General features: G+C 37.6%; 3 protein-coding genes across 8 annotated transcripts in view; 2 read left to right on the top strand and 1 right to left on the bottom strand.

Moving 5' to 3' along the window:
• Positions 1 to 8,079, top strand: part of LOC141906818 (kinesin-like protein KIF28) — a 139,057-nt gene extending 130,978 nt beyond the window's left edge. For all 6 annotated transcript variants that reach the window (XM_074796214.1, XM_074796212.1, XM_074796213.1 and 3 more), the window contains one exon: positions 6,223 to 8,079. In XM_074796214.1, the coding sequence (XP_074652315.1) occupies positions 6,223 to 6,332 (110 nt within the window). In that variant the 3' untranslated portion in view covers positions 6,333 to 8,079. The remainder of the gene's footprint in view (positions 1 to 6,222) is intronic.
• LOC141907094 (uncharacterized) lies at positions 1,847 to 3,844 on the top strand. The gene has a single exon (XM_074796663.1). The coding sequence runs from the start codon at positions 1,847 to 1,849 to the stop codon at positions 3,842 to 3,844; it is 1,998 nt and encodes a 665-aa protein (XP_074652764.1).
• A 1,181-nt stretch (positions 8,080 to 9,260) lies between the features above and the next one.
• LOC141907776 (uncharacterized) lies at positions 9,261 to 12,200 on the bottom strand. The gene is made up of 7 exons (XM_074797518.1): positions 11,865 to 12,200; positions 11,358 to 11,507; positions 10,942 to 11,199; positions 10,834 to 10,895; positions 10,298 to 10,737; positions 9,758 to 10,101; positions 9,261 to 9,638 (listed from the first exon to the last, which is right to left on the bottom strand). Exons 1-7 carry the CDS (start codon positions 12,198 to 12,200, stop codon positions 9,261 to 9,263), a joined length of 1,968 nt encoding a protein of 655 aa, XP_074653619.1.
• Positions 12,201 to 16,575: the final 4,375 nt, after the last annotated feature.

The raw sequence follows: 16,575 nt of genomic DNA, 5'->3' as shown, positions 1-16,575 counted from the left end.
CTTCTATGTTATCGCGAGGGCTCTGTCCCTGACATAGAAAGAGTTAAAACTTCGTTCGTCCGTCATGGAGGGCCTAGATGAGAAGGCTCCAGCGCCTACCTCGAGCATTGCGGATTTGAAAGCTAGTCGGAGGGCTTATGCTGGATGGCTCACGAAGAATATTAATTCGTGTGAAGCGTTACTCGGGACTGCGAAATCATCTACCGTCTTGTCCTGTGAGCGTGATCGTTTATTGAATGCGCTTGAGAATTTAGGTCGTTCTCACAGCACGTATGTGTCTTTACTCTCCGGTGAGTCAGTTATACTATCCGAAGAATCCTGGTTTGAAGAATATCATGCATCCACGATGGTCATGATCGAGAAGCTCGAGTCTAAGATTCACGAATTGAAGGCGCGAAGTATAGCCGGTTCCGTTGCAGGTTCAGCCGGTAAACGCTCCCAACGACCATCCGTGCTGTCAGATGTGGCTTCGAAGGGAGCACTATTGGACGTCGAGTTAGCCAAGTTGACTTTGAGTCAAACCCAGCGTCGGGCTAAGTTGACGCGAGAGATCGAACGGTGCCAGCACGAGTTGGAGACTGCCGACGCGCGCGAAAACCTTGGGACTGCGCAGTTGCTGGCAAATTTACTTACACAGTTCGGGGAAGGCGGTTCAGAGTGCGTTCGCTCATGGGTTGAGGACCAAGCTCACCTTAACCCGGAAGCGAAGCCATTCCTCCCAAAGATTCCTGAAAAGTGTAGTCAATTGGACGCCTGGATCGACGCGTTAGTGATCGGAGAAGAGACAGTCGTCATCACCGACCAGTCTGACACGTTGAACACCGTATTATTAAGTCGCGATTTACCGTGTATTGAGTTGCCGGTGTTTGACGGATCCGTGATTCTGTGGCCACGGTTTATCGAGCAGTTCTACGTTCAGATTCACAACAGGGCTGGAATCTGTGATTCGAGGCGCATGGATTTGTTGCAGTCGCACGTCCGTGGAGATGCGAGGAAGTTAATCCAAGGTCTCGGCTACACTGGCCGGAATTACGCGCAAGCCTTGAAAGAATTGAAAAGTGTTTTTGGTCATAAGGTTTTAATAACCAGAGCTTTTATTAATCAAGTCACCAATGGTAATATCATTTTATCCAATAACCCAATTGCTCTCAGAGAATTTTACGTCAATGTAAGGGATTGTATCACTACTTTGAACCAGTTTGGTTACTCCTCTGAATTATATAGTAACGACGTTTTTCAGAAATCTGCTCGTCGTTTACCTTTGGACAAAAGAGCTTAATGGAACGAGTTTGTATGTAATGTGGCTCTGACTAGAGAGCCTAATTTGATTGATCTGAAAGATTGGTTAAAGCGGCGTATCGATGCCCAATGCGGGCCTTACGCCATAGTAGATAAAAGTTCTCACGTAAGATTGCCATATAAGCCTGAGACGCAAAATGCTTCTGCTAGGCATGCGACCCTTAATACTGCATTTTCTAATAATTTGTTAAACACTCAGTGTCCCTTGTGCAAAGAAGTGCATCATATAGCTAAATGCAAAATGTTCCTGGCTAAGTCGATCGATGACCAATTTTTTGTGATTAGAGATAACAAATTATGCTTTAATTGTTTGTATACAGGACACCGAGTTTCGAGATGTCCGTCGAGTGGCAGGTGTCGTGAACAAGGGTGCGGTTGACGTCATCACACTAGTATTCATAAAGCGCCATCAAGCAGAAATTTACCAGTAGCTAGTTCGGCGATAAACTCAGTTGAAACAGGTCCTGAAGTTAGTAACAGTATCAATACAACTAATACGAGCTCTGTAGGTAAGCAAGTATACTTTCAAATATTGCCCGTATTTGCCATGGGGATAAACGGTCGCCGGGTTTCAACATTTGCGTTGCTCGATTCGGCGAGTGAGATAAGCATCATAAATTCAGACCTAGCTTGGGAGCTTGGTTTAAAAGGAAAACCGCAAACTCTAACTATGAATACGCTAAACTACAGCAGTACCGTTCAGTCAGAAATTGTGTCATTGAGTATACGTGGGATAGAAGTGGATGCTAAGCCTGTCCGTATTTCCCGAGCGTGGACTAGATCTGATGCATTCAAATGTCCTGCTCAACCCGCATCTATTAATCAGATGGGACATCTTCGGGATTTGAATATTCCTTGTGTTTTCTCAGATCAAATCAAGATCCTTATTGGTGCCGATGTCCCTAAAGTGCATTTGCAACTTGAAATTAGAGAGGGTGATAACGATTTTGAGCCGATCGGCATTAACACTCCTCTGGGATGGTGTGTTATGGGTCCTTCTATAGCAGATCCTGCGACGTATTCAGTGTCCGTAAATTCGTGCACTAGTAGTATCTCTAGTGATGATTTATTACACCAACAGGTCGAACAGTTTTGGACGGTTGAGTCGATGAAGTCAGAAAAACCTGTCTTATCTTCTGATGACAGTAAGGCCTTGCAAATTTTAGAAGAAACATGTTGTTTGATTGATAGTCATTATCAGGTTGGGATGTTATGGAAAGATAGAAATTCATCCATGCCTGATAATCGTTTCTTAGCTTTGAAACGTTTCAGAAACTTAGAGCGTCGTTTACTTGCAGACTCGAAATTGTGTTTCGATTACAGTAAAACCTTGAACGGTTATATTGAAAAGGGATTTGCGAGAAAGATTAATGACGGGGAATGTGAAAGTTGCGGTAGAATATGGTATTTACCCCATCATGCTGTTAGAAATCAAAATAAGCCGGGTAAAACGAGGGTCATCTTTGATGCGGCAGCCACCTACCGGGGGGTATTACTCAATAATCAGCTACTGACGGGACCTGACTTATTAAATAATATGGTTGGCGTCCTTCAAAGGTTCAGGTTCGGCCCTATTGCTTTGGTAGCTGATGTCGGGGCTATGTATCATCAAGTCAGAGTCACTGAGAGCGATACGGATGCCTTAAGATTCTTGTGGAAAGAGGATATGACTCAGGGAGGGGATCCTAGCGAATACAAAATGTTAGTCCACATTTTTGGAGCGGCAGACTCCGCGTGCGTCGCGAATTATTGCCTTAAGCGTTCTGCTATTGATAATTGTGCATTGTATTCGTCAGTGTCCGTAGACGCGATTTTGAACGATTTCTTTATGGACGATTTGTTGAGGGCTCTTTTTTCGTTAGATACTAGTATTAACCTAGCTAGGGATGTGGTCCAAATCTTAGCTAAAGGCGGATTTCATTTGACGAAATTTGTCAGCAATAGTCGTGAACTGTTATCTTACTTTCCTAAACAAGAGCTTGCACGTCCTAATTTAGATCTCGATCTTGATGAGCTTCCATTGGAAAGGGCTTTAGGACTCAAATGGAACGTCCAAAGTGACGAATTTGTTTTCACGCCAGTGAAAAAGGATGTGAAACCTTCGAAAAGAGGTGTATTGAGTGCTGTTAGTTCAGTTTTTGACCCCTGTGGGTTTTTGGCTCCCTTTACCTTTAGGGCGAAGTGCCTTATGCAAGATATATGGAGATCAAAGGTTGCGTGGGACGATGACGTGGACGGCAAGCATTTAGACGTTTGGGAGGGTTGGCAGGATGAATTGTGTCAGCTTAGGGCTCTTAGAATACCTCGCCATCACTTAGAGTTATCTGCTAACGTAACTGAATTTGAGCTGCACATTTTCTGTGATGCTTCAGAATTAGGGTTTGGCTGTGTCGCTTATTTAAGATTCATGATGTCAGCTGGGTCGTGGGTTAATTCTTTCTTAGCCGCTAAAACACGTCTAGCATCAATTAAACCTTTTTTGACAATTCCTAAATTGGAGTTGGAAGGCGCAGTTCTAGCAGTACAGCTCAAGGATCTGCGATGAACTATCCCTATCATTTTCGAATATCGTATTCTGGTGTGATTCATTGACTGTACTTCGCTATATAAATAACGGAAATATACGTTACAAAACGTTTGTAGCGAATAGGTTGTCGAAGATACACGAGTCAACTGCAGTGAGTCAGTGGCGCTATGTACCTTCCCGCTTGAACGTTGCGGACTACTGCACTCGTGGTTTACATGCCTTGGATCTTGTTGATTCTCATCCATGGATTGTGGGTCCTGAGTTTTTGAAAGAATCCGAGGATTTGTGGCCCGATCAGAGTTCGTTGTCGGGTAACGTCGATTATGATGACGAAAACGTAAAGTCGTTCTCCGTCTACACTCAGGTTATTGATAAGTCCGGTATGCCTGACAGATTAGTTACTGGTCTCGTCGATATCGAACGGTTTTCCTCGTGGTATGAGCTCAAGCGACATACTGCATGGATATTGAGAGCCGTTCGTCGGTTTCTGTCGCTTGTTCCTCGGTTGAAAAATCAGTTCCTGGAAGTTAACAAAAGAACATGTACTGGTAAATATCTATCGTGCGAGGAACTCAGATCCGCTGAAAGACAACTCCTTGTCACGGCACAACGTGATGCATTTGCTGAGGAGTTTGACGAATTGAAGCGTGGCGGATCCATGCCCCGCGCCAGTTGTCTCCGCTCTTTAAATCCGTTTTTTGAGGGTACATTAATAAGAGTTGGAGGTAGAATAAAAAACGCAGCAGTACCTTATGTTGCGAAACATCAAGTAGTTTTACCATACGGTCACCACGTAAGTGAGTTGATCATTTCTCACTTTCATGTGATTTTGGGCCACGGTGGTTCCGAACATATAATTGCGGAATGTCGGCAGCAGTATTGGCCGATTAAAGTTCGTTTGATGGCTAAAGGAATAATAAGTCGTTGCCCTGATTGTCATCGTCGCAAAGTAAGGCCTCATGTACCTATTATGGCTGACCTACCTGCGTCAAGGTTAGCAGCGTATTCTCGTCCGTTTCAATTCGTGGGAGTTGATTTCTTTGGTCCTCTCCAGGTCAAACAGGGTAGGCATAGGCTGAAAAGGTGGGGCTGTCTGTTCACTTGTTTAGTCACTAGAGCTGTGCACCTAGAACTAGTAGATTCATTAGAAACTGATGATTTTATTATGACTCTTCGAACGTTCATTTGTAGGCGCGGTGTACCTACCGATATCTATAGCGATAACTTTGTGGGGGCCGATAGGGAATTAGCCGCTGGTTTGAAAAGATGGAACAACAGTCAGATACATGACTTCCTTTTACAGAAAAATGTACGCTGGCATTTTTTGCCTCCATATGCCCCTCATTTCGGAGGAGCATGGGAGCGGCTCGTTAAAAGCACTAAACGCGCCTTGAAAGCAATCTTGAAAGAACAACTGGTCAATGAGTCCGTTTTGAGAACGGTATTAGCTGAATCTGAAGCAATAATTAATAGTCGTCCGCTAACTTACAATAGCTCGGACCCAACGGATTTCACGCCCCTTACTCCCAACCATTTTCTACTAGGGGGCGCTAATCAGGTCAACTCGCCTGATGTTTTTAGCGAGCGAGAATTGAATAGTCGTAAACGTTGGCGTCAAAGCCAAATTCTCGCTGATCACATGTGGCATCGTTGGTTGCGAGAGTACCTGCCTCAATTGTCGTGTAGGTGCAAATGGAAAGGGAATACCGCCGTAAATTTAAAACCTGGTGATTTGGTGATCTTGGTAGACTCGTCCCTTCCCCGTGGGAAATGGAGCCTTGGTAGAATTGGCGAGATTTATCCAGGGAAAGACGGAAACGTAAGAGCTGTTCGGGTTGAATGTGCGCGTGGCTCCTATTTGAGGCCAGCGTCAAAGGTTTGTTTACTCGAAGAATCGACGCAAGATTGCTTCTAGGGGGCGCCATGTCACAAACCGTTTGATCAAATCTGTCAACTAAGGGTTTAGCTCGTAGCTCTATTGTTGTCATAGTGTACTGTGCTGTAATCCCCTTTTTACGCTAAGAATTTCCTGCTATAAACTCGTTCGCATACCTTGTTCTCGTCGCAATACGCCACCAGCCTACTTGACGGACGGATCTCGATGCATAGTTCGCAAACGAAGTTGTAAGTAATGTAATACATAGATTAATATTTGAATAATTAGACGTCATCTGTTTGTTGTTTGTCTGATATATAATTTGCATTTTCAGTTAACGGAAGTTCAATAAAGTATTCCTGTTAAAACCGTTTCGCAGTTACTTCTATGTTATCGCGAGGGCTCTGTCCCTGACAAAAACCATGTTCCGAAAATTCTAAGTTCAATTTTCTGAATGAACATAAAAATTGTGTTTAATTTATGTGTATCACCTAATGAAGTAATTTTTGTCTTCTTACAGATTCAGATGATGAAGATTGTGATGGTCAGAATGGCCGACCTCAATCAGTTCAGACCAGCCGATCCAGTAAAAGCAGTGTAGACAATTCGTGTGTGTGTATAATATTATAATCAGCAGTGAATACTGTCACAGTCATGCTATCTGATCTCTTCTCCTGATTTTGTCTATCTTGGATTTTGATTCGGTTGAATGGATTATAAGAATATTTTTTGGTGCATTCTTTTTGACCAGAGTTGCCTACATGTTATCATATTTCTTAATACTGAATTAAGGCCAGCTAGTAAAGAAGTAAATTTTCAAATATTTTTGGATTCGATTTAGAGTCCAGATTATATGCTAATATACCGATGATAAAAGGATATTGATTTCTTCAACTTGGGTGGAAAATTGCTGTCAGTTGACCTAACTTCGTGCATCAACGCAGGAGACTACCATGTTTGGCACTTTCCTACGTCATCAACCACATAACTGCCAATCAGAATTTAAAGATGGTGGTTCTCGGAATTTCGATTTAATTTTCCGATTATGCATTAACGTGATATGTTGCTTGAATATACCATTAAAATGAATATGTTGATTTTCAACATGATGAAGATCATTGAACATCATTATACTATTAGAATACCGACTGCATGATGATGCTGCATCATTCCAGCTGATGATGGCTGTTAATCAACAGCCGAAACGTTGTGTTTTCAAAATAATAAATCTTATCGTTTAGTTTGATTCGAAGTGTAGGATTTCTTCGTTTACCGACAGCATGCTATTAAATTCAAGAAACAAAATCCGCCATTGATATCCTTCTTTCCCTAGCTAACATTGCCAATCTTTGTGAATTCAATAGTATATTCTATATACTTTACTATAATGAACAAACTGAATTGGTCTTCTCAGGTTCTGATCTATTTGGTATTCATTAATTTATCCGTGTGAAGTGGAGTGGATTGATCAAATGTTTATTAAAGCTTTTCGCAAAAAACATACTTTGATTTTATTGCACATAGTGAACATACATCGTTTAGTGTTATCGGTGATGGAACTCAAAAGTTGTAGAGCCTCCATGTGCGGCCATTTTGTCGATAGAAATTACATCCTAGTCAATATCCTAGGATATTATATTTTCAAACTGAAGGGTTATCAGTGTCGCTTCATATGACGTCAGTACATGTACAGTGAAGGAGACATATTTATTTCAAAAATGAAAATCACCCTCGTCTCCTGGAAAAAGTAAGAAAATTGTTTTTACAGGCTGCCAGCTTCTTTATTTTAAAAAAGGTAATTAAAATAAAATTTGCCCGCCTCGTCACATTTTGAAACAAGAAAATTAATTTTTAATAAATTATTTGATGCCTGCGAAAAGATGTAGAATTTTTGGGATAAGCTAATTATGTGGGATTGCAAATTTGAAATCGAAGTTCTAAATTTGGGGAATTATGAGATTTGGCGTTTGGGTAGATGATATAGGTCTTCGAGTGTAAATGGTGGTTTAATTTTTTTTATTGAAAATCGTCAATAATGATAACCCAACCGACTTCATTCACTTTTGCCTCTAAACTGATCTGCAACTTCATTGCCTCCAATGTTGAGGAAAGAGCTCGTCTGATGTCTGTTTCACCATGACTTTGCATGGTGTGGCGTAACAACAGCCAGCCGGCCCAGGTCCCAGTTGGCTGTCACTCGATATCCTCTTTAGTCTGGGTTGAAGTAGACATTGTCATTTTAAATAACTTGTTTATGTTATTCGGTTTTAATTACACATGTGTCTTGTATGTTGTATTTTCATATTTAAGAATTTGTAACTTTATTGAATTTGCGAATTTAATATGTAATAAGGATCAATAAAGAATTGAATTGAATTGTCACCTAATACACATGCCATCAGTGTACGCGGAGCCTTATATGACAGCTATGCTGTTATAAATTGCTTATCTCATGAGACCTGCATACCCCTAATATCGAATATATTATCTAAAACATTTGAATATCGAAATTATGTTTACACATTTTTATATTGACCGCTTGTAGCCGCCGATGAAATTCACGCCGGACCTACACAGATCGTAGATAGCTTCGTCATTCCACCAGCATCCCCATGTCAGGGTTTTACTTTTATATCAGACTTCCAAACGTGTGAAACGCGAGCTTACAGACAGTTACATAGAACACGAGCGTGTGGTTAAAACTCTTGAGTTGTAAAGAGCCTAGGTCTGTCCTCTATCAGAATACTGTGGCGAATGCGCAGAGGTACAGTTGTACAGAGCAAACATAAAGGAACATTAAACCACCCATGAAACAGCTCACCAACACTACATAATACCAGATTAATATGGATTCAAACCGCAGAAAAACAGCTTACCAATAGCTTACCAATACTACCTAACAACAACATACTAATATAAAGCGCGCAAAAATAAAGACCAAAAGGATAATAAACTAAATTAACTTAAAGTCATATAAACTTGACCTGAAAGAAAATTGGTGACAGTGGGCAACATGCCACCCCCTTTGACGTCACATAGAGCTTCAACACAATACACAATTATCAACACAACATCTCGTATACAGAACAAGCCAAATCTAACACACAGACTCCTCCAGGACAGCCACTTTACTGACTGGACGAGTAAGCACAGAACCACTTTGGGTTTTTACCTTAACCACCCTTATACGTCCGTCAGGGTCAATGACCGCGACACCAAGCCCGTCTCACTGCCACTGCTTACGTAAAGCTAAACCCGGTAGATACTTGCGTGTCCACCGACGCCAAATATGGTCGGCGATGACCTGACTTTGCCGCCACCTTTTGCGACTGCAAATATCTTTAGGTTCGAATATATCAGGTGCACTAATCGTTGTTGGACCAACGTGCAAAAAATGATTTGGAGTAATGGCTGTGCAGTCGCTCGGATCGGTACTGTTGTATGTTAATGGTCTACTATTGATGACGGACTCCGTTTCTATTAACGCAGTTCGTAATACAGAATCAATAACCAGCTGCCCTTTAAGAATATGTTTCAGTGCCCGTTTAGAAGATTTCACTAACCGTTCCCAAGCTCCGCCGAAATGAGGGGCTGACAGAGGAGAAAAATGCCACGTTTGAGCAGGTGATTATGGACTTGCGCTTGATTAAGCAGTTCCAATGCTTCGCTAAGTTCGCGATCAGCGCCCACGAAGTTAGTTCCGTTGTCGCTGTAAATTTCGGATGGCGGACCTCTTCGGCCTATGAAATTACGCAAGACTAAAATGAAAGCATTGGTTTCCAGGTTATCCGCAACTTCCAAGTGAATCGCCCTCGTTAGAAGGCACGTAAACAAACGGCACCATCTTTTAACTATGCTTCTACCAAGCTTAACAAACATGGGACCAAAATAATCGATACCTGTATAAGTAAAAGGACGGGTATAACCAGCAACACGGGACAATCAGCCATAATAGGGATCGATGGGTTGATTCTACTGAGGCGACAAACTGAGCACTTACTAATTACACTTTGCACCAAGCTACGGGCCTTTACGGGCCAAAAGTTTTGCCTGACCTCAGAAATTGCATGTTCCGGCCCAGCATGATAAAGAGATTCGTGTACATCAGCAACGATAAGGCGGGTAATATGGTCACCAAAGGGCGATATAACCTGATGCTTGGCCTCATATGGTATCACTGCGTTTGTCAAACGACCGCCGACTCTCAGGACACCTCCGTCATAAAACGGACGTAACGGGAGCAAGGGACTTCTTTTGGAGATATTTAGGAATAGAAGGCGACCTTTCCGGCCTCGGTCGACTTTCAGACGAGGAATGACTGATGAGAATTTTCTCACCGCACGTAGAAGCCAGGCTACATGCCGCCGTAGCTTGAACCATGGTGAGAATCGATAGACATCTGTGCAATCCGAAATACGACTAAATTCAAGAATGCTAGAATCACAACATAATTTTCAGCTTTACTAACGACAACACTTGTTTTATACAGAGAACATTTTTTCACATTTGAAGGATATAGTACTGGACCATGAACAAAAGTCTGATCTGGCCATTCAGACTCATGAAACCTAAGGAACTGAGGGCCATTTAGCCACATGGGGTCCAATCGATCCCAGCTGCTGGTAAACCCTTTGTAGCAGCATCAGCGGCATTCTGATCTGATGGCACATGCATCCGTTGCTGAGCGTTGGTAGAACGGTGAATTTTCGCTAATCGATTGGCGACGAACGTTTTCAAGCGTGTCGACATGTTGTTTATATACCTCAGGACAGAAACCGCATCAGTCCAGTAGCAAGTGCGCTCAAATTCCAATATCTTCAACTCATGTTTAAGCGAACTAGACAGCATGACAACGAGAACGGCTCCCTCCAGCTCCAATTTGGGAACAGTTAACATTTCAAGAGGAGCCACCTTCGTCTTTAACGCCAAGAACGAACACACAAATTCATCTGATGGACGCTCCATTCGGAGATACACAACAGCAGCAAAGCCAGCCTCCGAAGCATCACAAAATATGTGGAATTCTACTTTAGTGCTTCCAACATACAAATCTACATGGTGCCGGTTTAGTCTGAAGTCAACTAAAAATGTAGCTCACTTATCTATTTCAGCCAGCGTGTGAGAACATCACCATACAATGCAGTATCCCAATCGAAGTTCTGTCTCCATATCTGCTGTATAAGACACTTCGCCCTGAAAAAGGAGACACAAAACCACACGGATCGAAAATGGAACTAACCGTACTAACGACAAGACGCTTCGTCGGGATTCCCACTCTAACAGCTGGCTTGAACAGGAACGAATCAGTTTCGACATCCCATTTCACGCCGAGTGCTCTCTCAACAGGCATCTCGTCGAGTTCTAAGTCTAATTCAGGACGGGCTCTCTCATCTTTCGAAATCTGCGCTGGTACCTCACGGTTGTTTGACATCCATTTAGTGAGGTGGAAACCACCACGAGCCAGAATTTCTGTTACTTCCTTTGCTAGTTCGATGGCCTGTAATGGAAAAGATACAGATTTTAACATATCATCCACATAGAAATTTCGTATTATAGTCTGTACGGCATCTTCACTGAAAAGCAAAGCAAAGTGGCTGAGCGTTTAAAACAATAATTAGCAACACATGGGGAATCCGCTGCGCCGAAAATATGTACTGTCATTTTATAGACTTCCGGCTCCCCATCAGCGGTTAAATCTTCTTGCCACAAAAACAGAAGGGACTTTGAATCAGCCCCCGGAACTTTCACTTGGTGGAACATGCCTTCCACATCAGCTGCAATGGCAACAACTCCTAAACGAAACCGCTGCAAAACCCCAAACAGACTGTTTAATAAATCTGGCCCTGTCATTAATTGATTATTTAAAGATACACCGAGGTACGGAGCTGCAGCGTCAAACACTACCCTGGCCTTGTCGCGTTTATTGGGGTTAACTACACCATGGTGGGGAAGAAACCATGCTCTTTTACCAAGGGATTGTAACTCTCCATTACTCCTTTTCCTTGCATGGCCCTTTTCTATGTAGCCATTCATGGTTTTGCAATAAAGAGCCATTCATTGTGTGTCTTTATTCAATCGTTTCTTAAGATTTGTGGAACGGATTTTGGCCTGAAATCGATTATTGGGCATGGATGAATCCATGTTCGGCCAAAGCATACCAACCTGGTAGTGTTCGTCGACTGAACAGCAGGATTTATCAAAGATCTCCAATCCACGGTGATCTTCTACAGAGCACGATTTTTTATCATCATCGAAGAGGTCAACGCCGCCGAACGTTTCGGTCTCCCAAAATTTTTCAACTTGCTTGTCCAACGACAAAACTGTACCATGAGTCTCAATGGCTGTCGTTTTAAAACAGAACCTCGGTTCATTACGAGACCCTTGAACCGTATGACCTAAAATACACCAGCCCAAGTGAGTGCGGACGGCTATAGGATCTGTCGGCCTTTTGCCTTGTCTAATTTCTAACAGAGGTGCCAACCTGTACGTATTTTCCATAATTGCTACGGAAACGAACCTCAATTTACGGGAGTACGTTTTTCTGAAAATCTTACGTTTTTTAAAGTTAAAATACGGGAGGGAAAAATTATGTTACGTAAAAAAATAAATGTAATTTTTTTTTTTTTAAGACGTGAGTAATAGGGATAATAGGCTTTCAGATCAAAGGTCGAAGGGTCGAGCTCGTAAAAAAATGAAAATAACAATAATTTACAGTTGAATTAGTCGCGCACACTCCTAATTCAACTGTAAATTATTGTTATTTTCATTTTTTACTCACTCGCCCCTTCAACCTTTAACCTGAAAGCCTATTATCCCTATTACTCTTAAAATAATCATGTAAATGAATAACATTTAAATTGACAGATTATTCAATATAAAAGTATATATTTACAACATTATTTCAATATTCATATTTGTATGAGTTAGATTTTTAAACATTAAAAGTGTTAGTAAGGTGTCATTGAAATAATACATGATATAAATCATTGAACTTCTAAAATCAATTTTAAAAAAAAATTTAGTATTAAAATGGAAGCAAATAAGTACTACTGCCCAACATGTAATATCAATATAGACTAATCCCAAAAAGCAAGATGCAATAAAACTATAACACATTTAGAGAATAAATTGAAACTAGAATATGAAGATGATATATTAGAAACTAAATTAGATGAATTGAAGAATGAAAAAGAAATATACAAATGTGATACATGTAATCAATCATTCAGTGATAAAAGATATTTTAAAGAACATTTAAAATCTAAAAGTCATATTAGAAATAAGAATAATGATATTTTAGGTGAAGATTATTTTGATAAAGATAATGATAAGAAACAGAAGACAATTAAAAGCATAAAAAATAAATTAAACAATAAAAGACCATACATGGAAGATGTAAGAAATTATATAAATTCATTAGATAATAAAAAAGATATAGAGATAACCGAAGCATTTAAAAGTGATATTGGCCCAGCAGCTATCGAGTTTAAATTTCATAAAGGAAAAACATTAGAAGAAAATAAAAAACATTTAGAAAATATGAAAGAAATAATAAAAATAACTGATGTTGAATATCCTAAAATTAGTATATCGGTTAAAGTAAAGTTTATAAAATCTGAAGATAAACCAATATATAATATAAATTCTCATTCACAACATATTATATATAAACAACATATAGATGATAAATTAGATAAATGTTATAATGAAGTAAAAACTAAAATAGAAGAGAAATATTTTGAAGGATCTGGTTTAATATTTGATGAAATAATATTTATGACTTTACATGTTTATAACACAAAATATAATAAGTTAACTAAATCAAAACCAATAGATGAAAATAATGTATCATATTATAAAGAACCAGATATTGAAGCATCGAGTTATATTAAACTACCATTTAAAACTAATGCTGTAATAAATGTACAAAATTTTGATGATAAATGTTTTCTATGGGCTATAATTAGTTGTTTACATCCTGCAACTTATAATATTTGTAGATTAACTCATTATAAACCATTTGAAAATAATTATAAGATAGATAAGTATCCTGTTATAATAAAAAACGTCCCAAAAATAGAAAGAGATAATAATTTAAGAACAAATGTATTTGATTTAATCAAATTACCAAATACAAAAGGTAACAATATAAAACATTATACATTAGAACCTTTATACCTATCAAAAGATTATGATTCCAACGATGTTATAGATATATTATATTATGAGAATCATTATATGTGGATTAAACAAAAAGATTTATTCTTTAGAACAGAAAGTGATCACCATAATAAAATATATCTATGTAGAAAATGTTTACATAAATTCAGTAATGAAAGTACATTATTAAATCATAAACAATTATGTGAAAATCATGATTATTGTAAATTAGTTTTACCAAATGAAAAAGATAAAATATTAGAATTCAAAAAATATGATTACAAAAATAAAGTACCATTTGTAATATATGGAGATTTTGAATCATTAAATAAAGAATTAACTGATCAAGATAGAAAAGAAATATATTATAAAAGAAAGAAATTAAATTCTAATGAAAATGATTTTTCAGATGAACCACCAAAAACAAATACTATTAAAAAGATTCATCAATCAGCTGCTGCTTTCGGGTTATATATTAAATCTGATTATCCAGAACTAATTGAAAGTGAATATTATGATTATAGAAATGAAAATGTTATCAATCATTTTTGTGACTTATTAATTGAATATGAAATAAGATTTAGTAAATTATTGAATACAAATATAGAAATTATAATGACAGAAGAAGATAAAGAAGAATTTGCGTTTGCAGATAAATGTTATTATTGTGAAAAGATATTTAATTATAAAGATAAAAAGTAAGAGACCATGATCATTTGAATGGAAAGTTTAGAGGCGCTGCACATGAGAATTGTAACTTACAAGCTAAGAAAATTAACTTTGTACCAGTTATATTTCATAATCTATCAGGATATGATGCACATTTATTCATCAAACAGTTATGTCATAAAATAGAAGAAATTAATAACGAAATAGAAAGATTAAATTCAAATAGATCAAAAGATAAAATACCAACTTATAAATTTAGAATGTTAGCTAAAACATCTGAGAATTATATATCATTCCAATTTGGTTGCCTAAGATTTATAGATTCATATAGATTTTTAAATAGTTCATTAGACAACTTATCAAAATCATTAGTTGATGATGAATTGAAAATATTAAAGCAACACTACCCAAATAATGATGATTTTCAATTAATGAGATATAAAGGAGCAATTCCATATTCATTTTATAAATCACATAATGATTTTAACATAACTGAATTATTGAAAGAACAATTCTATGATGAATTAAAAAATGAAAGATGAAGTCTATAATAGAACATTGAATATTTGGAATCATTTCAAAATAGAAAATCATGGGCAATTAGTAGATTTATATTTAAAATCAGATGTATTATTATTAACCGATATATTCGAAAGGTTTAGAGATGTAAACCTAAAATATTTCAATATTGATCCTTGTCATTGTTATTCTAGCCCAGGTTTTACATGGGATTGTGGATTAAAATTTACAGATATAAAAATGGATTTGTTAACAAATATAGATCAATTATTATTATTTGAAAAATCTATAAGAGGAGGAGTTTCAGGTGTATAAGGCGATAGATATTTCAATGTAAATGATAACCCTGGATATAAGTTATTATATATAGATGCAAATAATTTGTATGGTTGGGCAATGATGGAACCACAACCTTATGGAGTATTTGAAGTAAGTGAAGTTTTACAGAATGAAAATAATGATAAATTTGATTGGAAGAAAAGAATTCTAGATATTGCAGATGATTCAGATACTGGTTACTTCTTTGTTGTAGATTTAGAATATCCTGAACATATTAAATTTAAATCTAGAAATCTAGCTTACTGTCCCGAACATAAAACTGTAACTCATGAAGAATTATCAAATTACCAAAAAAGAATTAAACCTGAAAATCATATTCATACAGAAAAGTTAATGGTAACTCAGGAAGATAAATCTAATTATGTAGTACATTATAGAATGTTAAAGTTTTATCTAAAACAAGGAATGGTTCTAAAATAAGTACATAGATATATTTCATTCAGTCAATCTAAGTGGTTAGAAAAATATATAGATTTTAACACCAAACAGAGAACTGAAGCTAAAACTGATTTCGAAAAAGATTTCTTCAAGTTAATGAATAATGCATTCTATGGTAAGACTTGTGAATATATTAGAAATAGAAATGATATTGAGTTAGTTAGTAATGGTAAAAGAATTAGACATTTACAAACATATCCTAAGTTCATTGGTTACAGAATATTTGATGAAAATTTAGCTGCAGTTAAGATGAGAAGAACATCAATGAAATTTATTAAACCAATCTATGTTGGCGCTTCAGTTTTAGAATTATCAAAATTACTAATGTATGAATTCTATTATAATGTATTACAACCACTTTTTGGAGAAAAACATATAGAAATACTATATTTTGATACCGACAGTTACATATTAAAGATAAAAACTAATAACATAACTGATGATTTAAAAACATTAAAACATCATTTTGATTTCAGTAATTATCCTAAAGATCATGAATTGTTTAGCAATGATAATAAAAAAGTTCCCGGTAAATTCAAAGATGAATTAGGTGGTGAAGAAATGATTGAATTCATAGGTATTAGATCTACAATGTATTCATATAAAACTAAAGAACATGAAGCTAAAAAGTTAAAAGGAATAACCAAAAGTGTAGTAGAAAAGAATATTCATTTCAAAGATTACATCAATTGTATATTCAATGAAGAAGTTAGAAAACATAAGATGAGATGTTTAAGATCTGAAGATC

Source organism: Tubulanus polymorphus, chromosome 6, assembly GCF_964204645.1.
Source record: "Tubulanus polymorphus chromosome 6, tnTubPoly1.2, whole genome shotgun sequence".
Lineage (NCBI taxonomy): Eukaryota > Metazoa > Nemertea > Palaeonemertea > Tubulaniformes > Tubulanidae > Tubulanus > Tubulanus polymorphus.
This window is presented reverse-complemented; position numbering and strand designations above follow the sequence as displayed.